General features: G+C 43.6%; 2 protein-coding genes across 6 annotated transcripts in view; both read left to right on the top strand.

The window, feature by feature from the left end:
* Positions 1-5,299, top strand: part of LOC134346688 (uncharacterized) — a 64,426-nt gene extending 59,127 nt beyond the window's left edge. Inside the window, exon 13 of the transcript XR_010017988.1 lies at positions 5,046-5,299. The gene's annotated coding sequence lies outside the window, so the exon portion shown is untranslated. The remainder of the gene's footprint in view (positions 1-5,045) is intronic.
* Positions 5,300-8,646: 3,347 nt separating this feature from the next.
* Positions 8,647-16,647, top strand: part of LOC134346687 (hemicentin-2-like) — a 101,062-nt gene continuing 93,061 nt past the window's right edge. For 3 of the 5 annotated variants that reach the window (XM_063048201.1, XM_063048197.1, XM_063048199.1), the window contains exon 1: positions 9,194-9,264. In XM_063048201.1, the coding sequence (XP_062904271.1) occupies positions 9,201-9,264 (64 nt within the window). In that variant the 5' untranslated portion in view covers positions 9,194-9,200. Of the gene's footprint in view, positions 8,974-9,193; positions 9,265-16,647 lie in introns of those variants that run through there. The other 2 variants (XM_063048198.1, XM_063048200.1) reach the window with 2 other exon arrangements.

Here is a 16,647-nt window from a genome sequence, read left to right as displayed (position 1 = left end):
CTGACTCAGAGATGAGTGTGCTGCCCATTGAGCCACAGGAAACCGGAGCCCCATCTGATCTGTATCACTGAGGGAAGAAAGGAGCTTAATTTGCTGTTGTTGGTTTGTTTTGTTGCTGTTGTTCTGTTGTTGCTTGTTTTAGTCATAGAACATTACAGCACCGAAACCGGCCCTTTAGCCCATTTAGTCCATGCAAGACCATGAATCTGCCTCGTCCCATCAACCTGCTCCCGGATCATGGCCTTTCTATGTACCTATCCAAATCTTTCTTAAATGTTGAGATCGAAACCACATCCACCACTTGTGCTGGCAGCTCGTTCTACACTCTCACCATCCTCTGAGTGCAGAAGCTCCCCCTCCTGTTCACCATAAACATTTCACCTTTCACCCTTAACCTATGACTTCTAGCTGTAGTCTAAGTGGAAGAAGCCTGCTTGCATTTACCCGATCTAAAGTCCTTACCTATTCAACCTTTTCCTATAACTCAGGTCCTCAAGTCCTAGCAACATCCTTGTAAATTTTCTCTGTACTCTTTCAATCTTATTACATAGTTGGCACAACATTGTGGGCCGAAGGGCCTGTAATTTACTGTAGATTTCTATGCTCTATCTTTCCTGTAGGGAGGTAACCAAAATTGCACACAATACTTCAAATTAAGCCTCACCAATGTCTTATACAATTTCAACATAACATCCCATCTTCTGTACTCAATACATTGACTTATGAAGGCCAATGTGCCAAAAGCTTTATTTATGACCCTATCTGCCTGTAACCCCACTTTCAAGGTATTATGGACCCATATTCATGGATCCCTCTGTTCTATTGCATTCCTCAGTGCCCTCCTGCTCACCATATAAGACCTACTCTGGTCGGTCTTCCCAAAGTGCAACACCTCACATTTGTCTCCATTATATTCTATCTCCCATTTTTCAGCCTATTTTCCAACTGGTCCAGATCCTGCTGCAAGTTTTGATAATCTTCCTTGCTGTCCACTACACCCTAATCTTGGTGTCATATGCAAATTTGCTGATCCAGTTTACCACATTATTAGCCAGATTGTTGATATAGATGACAAACAGTGATGGACCCAACTCCAATCCCTGTGGCACTCCACTAGGCACAGTCAGAGGCAACCATCATCCAACCATTCTCTTAGCTTCTCCTGCAAAGCCAATGACTAATCCAATATATTACCTTATCACAAATGCCAAGCGACTGAACCTTTCTTGACCAACGCCCATTTAGGACCTTGTCAAATGCCTTACTAAAGTCCATGTAGACAACATTCTCTTCATCAATTTTTCTGGTATCTTTCTCAAAAAACTCTATGTGATTGGTTAGACATGACTACCATGCACAAAGCCATGTTGACTATTTCTTATCAGTCCTTTATCTATACAAATACTTATACTCCTATCCTGTCCTTCGAAATACGAGGGGTGATTGATAAGTTCGTGGCCTAAGGTCCATTTTCTCAGACAGTGCTTACTTGAATTTTCAATTATCTGAAATAGAAATACCACAAAAGTTATTAACTTCAATCTTTCTGCATAATCACTCAGAGAGTTGAACTGCATGTGCATGTAACAAGAGCTGTATAACTCATCTTCTTCTACCTTAGGCCACAAACTTATCAATCACCCCTCGTACCTTCCAAATACTTTCCCAATACTGATGCTAGATTCACCAGCCTATAATTTCCTGACATATTCTTAGAGTCTTTCTTAAACAAACAAACATCAGTCATACTCCAATCCTCCAGCACTCCACCCGTAGATGAAGATGTTTTAAATATCTCTGCAGTTTCTGCACTAGCCTCCACAGGTCCGATGCAGCATCAATGCCCTGGATACCTATTCATCAAATAGCCTCTGAGAAACAAGTCCAGCTCTTGGCCTTCATGTGTGGCTTAGCTACTAAGCCCAGCAGAACTGGTTCTACTGACAGGAGAAGGAGCAAAGGCAGGTTACTGGTGTCTTAAAACTAGTTGCTTCAGGCAGATGGGGCAGTCAGCTGTGGTTGGCAGCTCACTGAGGAAAACATTGATCTCAAATCTTTGCTTCTTTGTTGCTATACCCACTCATGGGGAAGGCTTTGAGAGTAAACTTCATAGAAAGGTCCGGAGCTGGAGTCCCTAAGGCAGTCCTGCATTGAGTTCCACGCTGAATGGCATCTCCTGCGATGCCACTGGTACCAAACTGTATGGGTCTCTGTCTTTCCTTCGGACTCATCTGCTCCGTGGAGAATGGGCAACAGCTTGCTCTCCATATCACACGGCCTTGCATACCAAGTAGACAGCTGGGATGCAATATCCATGGTTGACAGTGGCCAATGGAGGGCCTCAGATACTATCTGTGTCCATCTCCCGAGTAAATGCAGATGCAAAGAATCCATTTAAAATCTCCCCATATCTCTGACATTTCCACACAAGATGAGCTCACCAGTCTGTTCTGACAGAGCACTGCCATGACATTTTCTGTGACTAGTAATGTCACCCTTCCTCTTTTAACCCCTCCTCTCTATCGTATCTAAGATTACGGATCCCCGGAACATTGAGCTACCAGTCCTGCCCCTCCAACAACCAAGTCTCACGAATGGCTACAATGTCATAATTCCACATGCCGAGTCATACCCTAAGCTCACCTGTCTTTCCTACAATATTCCTCGCATCGAAATAAACACAATTCAGAACATTTGTTCCACCACACTCAACCGTTTGATTCCTGACTTTGTATGTAGGTTTAACATCTTTCTCCACAACCACTCCACTGTCTGTTCTGCCACTGTGGTTCCCATTCTCTGACACTCTAATTTAAACTCCCCACCGTGCAGCACAAGCAAACCTTCCCGCTGGGAAATTAGTCCCCTCCACTTCAAGTGCAAACCGTTCCTTCCATACAGGTCCCACCTTCCCTGGAAGAGAGCCCAATGATTCAAAAACCGGAAGCCCTACCTACTGCACCAGCTCCTCAGCCATATGTTAAACTGTATGATCTTCCTATTTCTGGCCTCTTTAGCAAGTGGCATGAGTAGCAATCCTGCGATCACATCCATGGAGGTCCATTCCTTTAACTTAACATTTAACTCCCAATAGTATCCAAAGTGGTATTCCCATAGGTGAGGGAACGGCCATTGGGGGTACTGCCTGTCCCCTTTCTCCCTCCTGATGTGTCACCCAGTTACCTGTGTCCTGCACCTTGGGAGTATATACTGCCTGGCCTGCTGCGTTCACCAGCAACTTTGATGAGTGTTGCTTGAATTCCCAGCATCTGCAGAATTCCTGTTGTTTGAGTATACACCTCCCTGTTTGTCCCATCTATCAATCCCTCAGCAATGGTCCCTCTAATTTTTCTTTTTACAGCTGTTCAGACCAAGCATTGCTCTGAGAAGGAAGTCTTTTTTACATGGCCTGAAAACTGCACAGTTTTTGTAATATATATGCTATGAATATTTAGAATGAAAATTGAAAGATTACATACTATTTATTAATTGAAATGAAATTAATAAAATGCGATATAGTACAAGAAAGAAAATATTTCATATTTAATGTAACCCCACTTTTTGGCTAATGTAACCCCACTTTTTAAAAAAGGAGGGAGAGAGAAACCGGGGAATTATAGGCCGGTTAGCCTAACGTCGGTGGTGGGGAAACTGCTGGAGTCAGTTATCAAGGATGTGATAACAGCACATTTGGAAAGCGGTGAAATGATCGGACAAAGTCAGCATGGATTTGTGAAAGGAAAATCATGTCTGACGAATCTCATAGAATTTTTTGAGGATGTAACTAGTAGAGTGGATAGGGGAGAACCAGTGGATGTGGTATATTTGGATTTTCAAAAGGCTTTTGACAAGGTCCCACACAGGAGATTAGTGTGCAAACTTAAAGCACATGGTATTGGGGGTAAGGTATTGGTGTGGGTGGAGAATTGGTTAGCAGACAGGAAGCAAAGAGTGGGAATAAACGGGACCTTTTCAGAGTGGGGTACCGCAAGGCTCAGTGCTGGGACCCCAGTTGTTTACAATATATATTAATGACTTGGATGAGGGAATTAAATGCAGCATCTCCAAGTTTGCGGATGACACGAAGCTGGGTGGCAGTGTTAGCAGTGAGGAGGATGCTAAGAGGATGCAGGGTGACTTGGATAGGTTGGGTGAGTGGGCAAACTCATGGCAGATGCAATTTAATGTGGATAAATGTGAAGTTATCCACTTTGGTGGCAAAAATAGGAAAACAGATTATTATCTGAATGGTGGCCGATTAGGAAAAGGGGAGGTGCAACGAGACCTGGGTGTCATTATACACCAGTCATTGAAAGTGGGCATGCAGGTACAGCAGGCGGTGAAAAAGGCGAACGGTATGCTGGCATTTATAGCGAGAGGATTCGAGTACAGGAGCAGGGAGGTACTACTGCAGTTGTACAAGGCCTTGGTGAGACCACACCTGGAGTATTGTGTGCAGTTTTGGTCCCCTAATCTGAGGAAAGACATCCTTGCCATAGAGGGAGTACAAAGAAGGTTCACCAGATTGATTCCTGGGATGGCAGGTCTTTCATATGAAGAAAGACTGGATGAACTGGGCTTGTACTCGTTGGAATTTAGAAGATTGAGGGGGGATCTGATTGAAACGTATAAGATCCTAAAGGGATTGGACAGGCTAGATGCGGGAAGATTGTTCCCGATGTTGGGGAGGTCTAGAACGAGGGGTCACAGTTTGAGGATAGAGGGGAAGCCTTTTAGGACCGACGTTAGGAAAAACTTCTTCACACAGAGAGTGGTGAATCTGTGGAATTCTCTGCCACAGCAAACTGTTGAGGCCAGTTCATTAGCTATGTTTAAAAGGAAGTTAGATATGGCCCTTGTGGCTACAGGGGTCACGGGGTATGGAGGGAAGGCTGGGTTCTGAGTTGGATGATCAGCCATGATCATAATAAATGGCGGTGCAGGCTCGAAGGGCCGAATGGCCTACTCCTGCACCTATTTTCTATGTTTCTATGTTTCTATGTTTCTATATTTTGTGAACTCTTTCTCTTCTGTCTTTATTTCAGCTGTGTGGCAACAAAGGCTGTGTTCATGGGAGCATTTCAGTCACTGTGCTGCTGTGCATCTTAGAGGAAAGTGTGCCTCAGATTCCCGAATGATCCAGATTTCATCCAGTTCCACCTCCAACTCCTTAAAACTGTCAGCAGCTGCAGCTGGAAGACTTCTTGAAGATGAAGTCATCAGGGATACTGGAGGACTCCCTACCTTCCCACATCCTGTAAAGAAGCATTCCATTATGCTGCCTGGCATCCCCACTGCTCTAACTGTGCAATAAGAAATAAAGAAAGAATAAATAACAAAACAAAATCTTTTTGCAGCCTTTGCCTCTTCTTGCCAAAGCCTCAACTCCGCACTCGGACACTGGCCCACTCATACATTCTCTTGCTGAATATTGTGGGCAATGTTCCCTGTAATTTGTAATGACCAGTGTGCACAAAAATCTTGTGCTGTGCAATTTTTTGTGTCCAGTGACAACATGTGCACACTGGATAATTTCTTCAATAAGCCGATTCTAACATCTGCAGACAAATTATTGCAAACTCCACACTGTCAACACTGTCCACATCAGAAAGTAGAAAAGGAAATGTAATTGTGTATAATCATGAAATATACTTAACATGTCAATGAGTTAGGGTGACCACCTTTTGTGCACAGTTTAAATTTCTTTGTGCGCGGGTAGCAAAAGATGTGTGTGCGCACACCTGCACACCTTAGAGGGAACAATGATTGTGGGGATGCTATGTTGGCATTGGAATGTGTAGCAAATTGTGGGTTTCCCCCAGCACTTCCTTAGGTTGTTGGCTATTAATGCAAATGATGCATTTCAGTGTGCTTTCATGTATATGTGATAAAGAAGTGAATCTGAATCTGACTTGTTGAATAACTCCATGTAGCCTCTACAGTGATGGATGAGAATTCAGGCTCTTCATGTCTATATACGTGAAAAAAAGTAGTATCTAATAAACTCTCCCTGTGCTCAGTTCCATGCTGAGAAACAAGCCAACCCCATGTAAAGTTCCACACTGAAACTAACTCCATGTACGTATTCAGTTCCCCACTGAAACGGAACCAGTCACGTGCTCTGCTTCACACTGAGACTGACCCGTCATCTGCCTGATTAAAACTAAGACTGTACCCATGTCACATGCTGGGCTTCCCACCAAGATAGGACCCCGTCATGTTTTCTGTTCCATTCGCTGTGACACGGAGCTGAGTGCTATGGGATGTTAAACCTGGGTCTCTGACAAGGTTTCTGTGCATAGATGGCCGTGGTCAGCAGCAGGCAGTGTGCTTCATGTCCAGGGAGCCGAAGGCTCTGCAAATTTCACCCCAGTTGAAGGGAAACCTCTTGTCCTGTTACATGGCAGGAGTTTTGCTGATTTCTGCAGCTGATCCTGTGTTGTGTGCCTGTTGCAGGACATATGGACAATGGCACAGGTTTAATCAAGAGTCCCAGCACAGAATGGAGTCGCAGGCATTGTGCATGGTCTAGTTCGGGCACTTCCACAATGTTTTATTTTGTGTCTGTGTGTTGGAGGGAAGAGACACGGGTGATGTGCGGGATGGGGTGTGGTGAGTAATGGAGATAAAAGATGTTTACAGACGCTTCAAAGGTTCATTTACTATCAACTCTCAGATTTGTCTTCTCCAGATAGTCATGAAACAACGCAAACCATGGAAGTTATTCAAAGAAAAACATCACCCCCCCCACACAAAAAAACCTTACAAATCACCCCAAATGAAATTGTGTTACAGCAACAAGAGCATCACCATGGACACCTTATCCGGCAGAAACAAGCGACTGGCGGTCACCCACGGACGCCTTATTCGGCAGCAGCAAAAGGCGCTGATCACTCGCTGACCTTCTGCATTCGCTTTGATGTCCCAATCGTCCTCAATGCTTTAAGTGGGAAAATGGAGTCTATCATGGACTCGCCTCGTCTCAAAACTTCACCATGAGGCTGACCTCACTCGTCTCTTGGTATGTTCTTGGAGACAGCAGAGTGGTAGAGCATTCAACCGATCTCCAAACTGTAAATCACAGACTCTAACTGTTCCAGAAACACATTAAAGATAAAGGAAGATGTACAAGAAGTGAAATAAACAGTTTTGTGGACTAACTGAAAGACGTCACCCAAGAAATCATAATTCACTGACCCCATCTTGACCTTTAAGTTTATGATCAGAGTTATACATCCACAGTACAGACATGACAAACATACTTCAACATGAACTTAAAGAGGTGTAAATTATACACGCATGTCTAACACATTTTGGTATATTCAACAATAATAAACAAGCATTGGACAGGCAGAGAATAGAGGTATATGGGCCACTGCAGACAAGTTAAATTAATTTGGATTGGTATCATGGTTAGCAGAAATATGGTGGGCTGAAGGGCCTGTTCCTGTGCCCCACTGTTCTATGTTTGATGACACTGAATCCATGTTGACCACCAGTCTGACATGGAGAGCACCAACACAAACCAGAAACAGATAAAGGCGACAATGATGAACCAGCTTGGTCTCCTCTCAGCTTCTCTGAAGGGAATTCACAACCTGGGGAAGATGTGAGCCTGTACCTCAGCTCAGAATAAGGCAGGGATTGTCATTATTCTGGCCTGGATATTTTGTTTTCGGATGCTGTCACAGAAGTCAGGAAAGTGGTTGGAGGATGTCTCTTATGGTACATATAAGGTACAGAAATGCCCAACCTCGAAAGGACCCACCACTGCTGAAGGACACAGAGGAGTTTGGTGCAGGAAATTATTAAAACCCAAGGAGTTGATATTTTATATATATGCACATGCACTGGGTATCATCTTCAAGATATTACATATTCCAGAAAGGCTCCTGCAGACTGGATAGAAACAAACATGACCTATTTAAGTGAGATAGAAAGTAAGGAAGTCCTGACTTGTGAACTTGACATCAATATTTGGAAAAATGTTGGGATACATCATGTACGCAATATTATTTTGTTGGAAAATAAGCAGAATTGACATGGTCATCACAAAAGGGAAATCAGATGTTTTCAACAGTGAGTGCACCATAAAGTTGCCCATCTTTGTTTCTCATTGATTCTATTGTGTTTCTTTGTATCTACTGTGAATACCCCGAAGGAAATGAATCTCAAGGTAGTACATTGTGACATAGAACATTGAAAACTACAGCACATTACAGGCCCTTCAGCCCACAATGTTGTGCCAACCATGTAACCTACTCTAGACACTCCCTAGAATTTCCCTAGCGCATAGCCCACTATTTTTCTAAGCTCCATGTACCTATGTAAGAGGCTCGTAAAAGACCCTATTATATCAACTTCCACCACCGCCACCGGCAGTGCCTTCCACACAATCACCACTCTCTGTGTGAAAAACTTACCCCCGTCATCCCCTTGGTACCTATTTCCAAACACCTTAAAACTATGCCCCCTCATGTTAGCCATTTCAGCCCTGGGAAAAAGCCTCTGACAAAGGAAAACCCAGGGGATTGCAAATATTTGGAATTCGCTGTTTCTTGCATTAAAAATTGTGAAATTTCTCGATATTAAAGGGAACCAAGCGATTCGTGGGCCACGGGTACATCAAGCATTATCTACTTGAATGGCAGAGCAGCATCGAAATATTATTTATCTTGAATGTACCATATATTGTCCCAATTAGAGTGAATTCAGTCAACTTTCAGTTTCACATTTAATGTGAACCACACCCCGAGTCTGATGTTCACCATTTCCTGTTGCTGTTGGTTCCTCCCTCCGGTGTCCGGTCAGCTCGGTGCTCACCAGTCGGTGTCCCGGTCCCGGCGGGTTGAGGATCCCTGCGAGTTCGAGGTGCCGGTCGGAGGAACCATCCCTCAATAGACTGGGAGTTTCGGCACCCGGACATGTTGTCACTCGTTCTCCAGTTCGTGCTCGTTGTGGCTGACGCGAAAGGTGAGGGGCCGGGGCCGGGGCCGGGATGCGGGGTGGTTCACGGAGACGTGGGAAGTCGGGGCTCGGGGACAACTCCTTCAGCAGCACTCAGCACCCCCCCCCCCGGGCAATTCTAAATCGGAAATCCCCGGCGCCGTGCGCATGCTCCAGGTCGCATGCCGGGTGGGGCTGGGGAATTGTTGTCACGTGACTTCGGGTTGTTCTTGGCTTTCCCGGAGTCTCTGACGATGCGGGGTGCGGAAGAAATGTCTTGTGGAGGACGTGGTCTTTCTGAACGCCGGCTGTGTGTGTGTGAGATATATATATATATATCTCCGTGGTATTGTTTTGGTCACAGGATGGTGCAGCAGTAAACGAGGCCTCTCTGCCTGTCATCAGGGTTTATTACTTTGGGGTGTGGGTGTCAATAGATTTATTGGGGAGCCCCTTTGTGACTGTGGAATTGACAGCATTGGTTGATGCCTCTTAAAGTAGAAGCTGTGAATGGAAGGAATGCTGGTGAAAGGTGCATCTTGTACCTTTCACTGATCTACAGGAGCAGCTTCAAACAGTTGGATGTCCAGATCTCAGAGCTGGAGTCACAGCTGGAAAACTCTGATGTTTCAGTGAGGCCGGGGGAGCTGTGGTAGCAGTTTTGTGGAGGTTGCCTGACTGCAGGTTGAGAATGAGCTCCAGCCCCTCCACTCCATCTGCCAAAAAACAAATTTCGCAGTGACCAAACATTTTAATTCTGATCCCCATTCCCGTTCTGACATGTTGGTTTATGGCCTCCTGTTTTGCCACAATGAGGCCATTCAGGGCACCTCATACCGTCTGGATAGTCTCCTGCTTCTCCCCTTTCTCCCATGGTCCACTCTCCTTTCCCATCAGTTTCCTTCTTCTTCAGCCCTTTACCTTTTCCACACACTTGATTTCACTTATCACCTTTTAGGTAGTCCTGCCTCCCCTCCCCCCCCCCACTTATGATTCTGGTATCTTCCCCCTTCCTTTCCAGCCCTGAAGAAGAGTCAGCCTGAGACGGTGACTGTTTATTCATTTCCACAGCTGCTGCATTCCTCCAGCATTTCATGTGTTGCTCTGGATTTCCAGCATCTGCAGAATCTCTTGCATGTATAGATTGAGGGTGTGTCTGCGGAGAAGGAATGGATGGGAGCTGAGTGTGTGGATGAAGATAAGAAACTGCAAAAGCTGAAAACATTCACAAGGACATGAAAAGGGAGTTGGAATAGGCCCCTCAGCCCTTCAGGCTTGCTTTGTTATTCAGCATACACAGAAAATGCCGGAGGAACTCAGCATCTCAGCCATCTATGGCAGGAATAGACAGCTGACATTTCAGGTTGAGACCCTTAATCAGGACTGGAAAGGAAGGGGAAAGAAGCCAGGATAAGAAGGTGGGGCGAGGGGAAAGAGTACAATCTGGCAGGTGATTGGGAAGCCACATGAACAGGAAGGGGGGAAGAATGGGTGGGTGAAGGGGGATCAAGTGAGAAGCTGGGAGGCGATAGGTGAAGCAGGTGAGTGGGAAGAGGGGGGTGGAAAAAAGGGGGATGAAGTAAGAAGCTGGTAAGTAATAAGTGGAAGTGGTAAAGGACTAAAGAAGACTTTACTTCACCAGCTCTTTACTTCACCCCATCCCCCACCCCCAGTGTCACCTCTCACCTACCACCTTGTAGTTCTGCCTCCCCTCACCCAACTTTCTTACTGTGACTTCTCGTCTCTTTTTCCAGTCCTGATGAGGGGTTTTGGGCTGAAATGACGACTGTTACCCTTTTCCACAGATGCTGCCTGGCCTACTGAGCTCCCCCAGCATTTTGTGTGTATTAAGTAAAAATTACTGACCTTCATCTGCTATGAGTTATGGCAGGAAAGCGTTTCTAGACGAGTGTGAATGTTCTGTGTGATCGACACATGCCCTTAATATTAAGTTGGTAGAGTTGAAGAGCTGGACTGATTAATGATCTCAGAAGGGACCCTTCATTGGCATTTTGGGTGGTAATATAGGCAAAGAGGAGATGTGAGTAAATTAAGGCTGAGGACTGAAGAATTAAGATTGAGGATTGAGTGCCTTGAGCATTCAGTCAAGCTGACAGGCATTTTCTGAGATCTCAAATATAATCACTATAAAAGATCCTCTTCTGTACATCTTCTTTCTCATATTTATTTCTTAGCCATCAGCTGTCTTATCTCAGACATTGTACTTGTAACAGTATCAGGTTTAATATCACCAGCATATGTTATGAATTCTGTTAATTTTGTGGCAGCAGTGCAATGCCATACATGATACATACAGAAAAAAAATCTGTAAATTACAGTGTGTCTATGAAATAGTTAAGTTAAAATAAGTAGTGCAAAAACCAAAATAAAAAAGTAGTGAGGTAGTTTTTCATGGTTCAGTGTTCATCGAGAAATTGGATGGCAGAGGGGAAGAAGCTGTTCCTGAATTGTTGAATGTGTGCCTTCATGGTTCTGTACCTCCTTCCTGATAGTAACAATGAGAAGAGGGCATGTCCTGGGTGGTGGGGGTCCTTAATGACAGACGCCACCTTTCTGAGGCACCGCTCCTTGAAGATGTCTTGGATACTACAGAGGCTCGACCCATGAAGGAGCTGACTAATTTTACAATTTTCTGCAACTTACTATGTGATCTTGTGCAGTAGCACTCCCCCCCCCTCCCCATACTAGATGGTGATGCGGCCTGTCAGAATGCACTCCAGGATGCATCTGCAGTAGTTATTAAATGTTTTAGATGGCAAACCATATCTCCTCAACCTCCTAATGAAATACAGCCACCGTCTTGCCTTTTTTATAGCTGCATCAAAAACAGTTTAGGTCTTCACCCAGGAACTTGAAACTGCTCACTCTCTCCACTTCTGATCCCTCTATGAGGATTGATTTGTGTTCCCTCATTTTACCCTTCCTGAAGTCCACAATCAGCTCTTCGGTCTTGCTAACATTGAGTGGAAAGTTGCTGCTGTGACACCACTCAACCAGCTGCTTTATCTTGATACTGTACACCTTTTCTTGACCATCTGAGATTCTTCCAACAGTGGTTGTATCATCAGCAAATGTATAGATAGCGTTTAAGCTGTGCCTAGCCACACAGTCACGGGTGTACAGAGAATAGAGCAGTGGGCTAAGCATACGTCCCTAAGGTGTACCAGTGTTGATTGTCAGTGAGGTGGAGATGTTATTTCCAATCTGCCACAGATTGTGGCCTTCCAATTAGGCAGTGGAGGGAGTAACAGAGGCCTAGGTTCTGTAGCTTTTCAATCAGGACTGTAGGAATGATAGTGTTAAACCCTGAGCTGTAATCAATAAACAATATCCAGACAAAGGTATTCGTATTTGTCCAGGTGATCCAAGGCCATGTGGAGAGCCATTGAGATCACGTCCCGCCATAGATCTCCTGTGGTGATAGGAAAATTGCAGTGTGTCTGGGTCCTTCCTGAGACAGGTATTGAGTCTAGCCATGACCATCCTCCCAAATATTTAATCACTGTATATGTGAGTGCTACTGGATGATCGTCATTAAGGCCGGTCATACTGCTCTTCTTCGGCACTGGTATAATTGTTGCCCTTTTGAAGCAAGCCTGAACTTCCGACTGTAGCAATGAGAGATTGAAAATGTCCTTGAATACCCCTGCCAATTTGTTGGCACAGGTTTTCAGAGCCTTACCAGGTACTCCATCGGGGTCTGCTGCCTTGCGAGGGTTCACCCTCTTGAAAGACAGCCTGATGTCAGTCTCCAAGACAGAGTTCACAGGGTCGCCGGGTGCTGCAGGGATCTTCATAGCTGTAGTTTTATTCTCCCTTTCAAGGTGATCATAAAAGGCATTGAGCTCATTTGGTAGTGAAGCATCACCACCATTCATGATATTGGGTTTTTGATTTGTAAGAATTAATATCCTGCAAACCCTGCCAGAGTGAGCATGCATCCGACGTTGCCTCCATCTCTTTAAGATTTGTTTCTTAGCTCTTGAAATAGCCCTCCGCAAGTCATACTTGCACAGACCTGGGTCAGCAGACTTAAATGCTATTGATCTAGCCCTCAGCTGACTACGAACCTCTTGGTTCATCCACAGCTTTTGGTTTGGGAACATAGAGTAAATTTTCGTAGGCACACACTCATACACATAGGTTTTAGAGAAGATGGTGACAACTGTGGCATACTCATCGGAACTCGAAGATGACACCCTGAATACGGTCCAGACCACCGATTCAAAGCAGTCCTGTAAGTGCTCCTGTGCTCCCCTGGTTCATACCATGGTCTTCACTACTGGTGCTGAAGTCTTCAGTGGCTGCCAATACTCAGGGAGTAGAAGTACAGCCAGGTGATCTGACTTACCGAAAGGCATTCTTGATGGTGGTGTAATAGTGGTCTGGTGTGTTAGTTCCTCTGGTACAACAAGTGAATTGTTGACAATAATTTTTGAGTGACTTTATCAAACTGGCCTGGTTAAAATCTCCCAAAATGATAGGGAAGGTATCAGGATGTGCTGTTTCATGCATGTTGATTACATCACTCAGTTTGTCTAGACTAGAGCCTATTTGACATTGGCCTGAGGTGGAATGTACATCGCTACCAAAATGATCGCTGAAATCTCCGTGCATGTAAAATGGACGGCACTTCATTGCGAGGTATTCCAGGTCTGGTGAACAGGATCAGAACATCACTGACACATTTGTACACTACGGGGAGTTGATCATTCCACCTCTGCTTCAGGCCTATCCTGACGGTGTGTAGTGATTCGCATATTCGAATCACTGTGTCCAGTACGGAAGGGGTTAACCAAGATTACATGAACCGCAGGACGCAAACGACCCTAATGATACTCTGATACAGCACCCTAGCTCTGAGATATTAAATTTTGTCTGCCAGGAGAATCGTTGGAGAAGCTGAAAACCTCGTGTTTTTTTTTAAAGCGCACTATTAACACTGCACCACGATCTCGTTTCTATCAGCTTCTTAAAAGGACAGTTAGCCGGCCACAGTTCGATCTAGTGCCGTCGGGTTAGAGCAGCGATAGATTGTTCAGTCACATTAAAACGTCTTTACTGACTGTACACACCTTAGATCAGTATTGTTACTACTTCCAGCCGTACTCTTTCAGCTGGGGTGAAAGAGTAGCTGAGCTTTCAGCTCAGTAGATGGAAATAGAGATGCTGCAAAGGCACGTTGTGATAGTAGGATTTTGCTCCTTCTACATGTTGAACCATATTTGATCCTGTATTTTTAAAATTATGCCACGTGTACAATGTCTACAGTCAGAAACCAACCACTTAATTTATTGTGGGGAAACGACATGATCTGTCAAACTACGTCACGCTCCAATATATCTGTCAGTCATATCATGAAAAACCAGCGGGTTTTCTGCTGTTGAGACAGCCCGTTTTTCATCAGGGTCTCGGCCTGAAATTTTGATTGTTTCCTCTTTTCCATAGATGCTGTCTGGCCTGCTGAGTTTCTCCAGCATTTGTGTGTGTTACTTAGATATTTTTATTTAGTTTCGTTGGTCTATTCCTGCAAATTGTTAGTGTCCTTTTAAACCACACCTGAGAACTTCATTATCTGATCTGACATTCAAGCACTTCTCTCCATAGCCATTGTTTATCGTTAAAAAAAAATGTTTGATTGGTTTTCTTTTGCATCTTGTCTATGGGTGAAATTATTGAGAATAGCTAGTGTTAAAGTTCAAAGTAAATTTATTAACGAAGTACATGTATGTCACCATATACAACTCTGAGATTCATTTTCTTGTGAGCATATCCAGTAAATCCAAGAACCATAATAGAATCAATGCAAGACCATACCCAACAGGACAGCCAAGCAACCAATGTGCAAAAAAAAAAGTGCCTATAAAAAGTATTCACCACTCTTAGAAGTTTTCATGTTTTATTGTTTTACAACATTGAATTACAGTGGATTTAATTTGTCTTTTTTGACACTGATCAACAGAAAAAGACTCTTTCATGTCAATGTGATCTAAATTAATTACAAATATAAAACACAAAATAATTGATTGCATAGATATTCACCCCCTTTAATATGACACACCAAAGCATCACTGGTGCAGCTAATTAGTTTTAGAAGTCACATAATTAGTTAGATGGAGATCTGTTTTTGGAGACCTGTGTGCAGTCAAGGTGTTTCAATTGATTGTAGTAAAAATACACTTGTATCTGGAAGGTCCATCTATTGGTGAGTCAGTATCCTGGCAAAGCCTGCACCATGAAGACAAAAGAACACTCCTAGCAACTCTGCGATAAGGTTATTGAAAAGCACAAGTCAGGAGATGGATACTGGAAAATTTCCAAGTCACTGAATATCCCTTGGAGTACAGTTAAGTCAATCATCCAAGAAATGGAAAGAATATGACTCAGCTGTAAAACTGCCTAGAGCAGGCCATCCTCAAAAACTGAGTGGTCGAGCAAGAAAGGGGTTTAATGAGGGAGATCACCAAGAGACCTATGACAACTCTGGGGAGTTACAATCTTCAGTGCCTGAGATGGGAGAGACTGTGCATACGACAACCGTTGCCCAGGTTCTTCGGGTTTCTTTCTTTGTGGCTGCCTATATGCAAATAAATCTCAAGGTGTATAATTTATGCATAGGTTGATATTAAAATTACTTGATCTTAAATCTTGAATCTTGAGCTACTTGTCATTACTAATTGTTTTATTTACCATTTCCACAATTTGAGTAATTTTCATTACACTCTCAAAGGTTAGATTTCCTTCTGATTAAAAACCGCCTCTGATTGTGGTTATTATTGATTCCACACGCTGATCTCACCCTTAGCATCTATGGGAGTGCGTTGCACAGTCTCGTGGTAACATCATCCACTTGGGTACATCTCAGTGAATCAAACCTCAAATTTGCAGGATCTCATTTGGCTTTGGATCACAAACACAATGATTCTTCAACATGTCCAACAATTATTTAATTTATTTTATTAGAATTTATCCAGCCTCAGTGATTTCTCATTAAAATATAATGGAAGAGTTTCATCTACGACCGAATCAAGTTCTCTGTTTATTTTCATCATTGAAGTTGTTTACAGCAAAGAAATGCAACAGTTCATCTCAATATTCCTGCTCTGTACGAAACGAGAGTTGAAGGTTGCATGTGAGTGTTGTTGTGTCTGTTTTCCTTTCCCACTTATTTAAGGCAGAAAGTTGTTAGATTTTCTTTCTCCCCCTTGTTTTCTTCTTGGAAAAGAGCTTTGTCTTTAGTCCTGTCTGATTTTGGGCACAGTTTGTCTTTTTGATAGCACATTATATCTTAAAACACTGAGTGGACACTGAGTTAGGAGATTTGTTTTTATTTTCACACAGAGAATAGTTAATATCAGGAATGAGCTGCCAGACAATGTGGTGGAGGCAGAAACAGTAATAATATCTAAGGCACCTTGACGGGTACTAAAATGAGCAAAGGGTATGAAATTAATACAGGAAAGTCAGATTAAACATGATAGTATCAATAGGGCTGATATTTGGCAAAGATGCAATGGGCTCAAAGGCCTGTTTCTATGCTTTCACAACCCTGACTCTATGTGTTGTAGTTTCAGAAATAATATGCATTTGGAGGTCCACTAGTGGTAGAAAGGTGGTAAAATAGGCTAACAAACCTATTAATAATGTAAGATGATTAATAATTAAGAAGATCCTGGGTTT

This window comes from Mobula hypostoma, chromosome 5 (genome assembly GCF_963921235.1).
Source record: "Mobula hypostoma chromosome 5, sMobHyp1.1, whole genome shotgun sequence".
NCBI classification, from domain to species: Eukaryota; Metazoa; Chordata; class Chondrichthyes; order Myliobatiformes; family Myliobatidae; genus Mobula; species Mobula hypostoma.
Note: the sequence above shows the minus strand (reverse complement) of the source record. Positions and strands in the feature narration are given on the sequence as shown.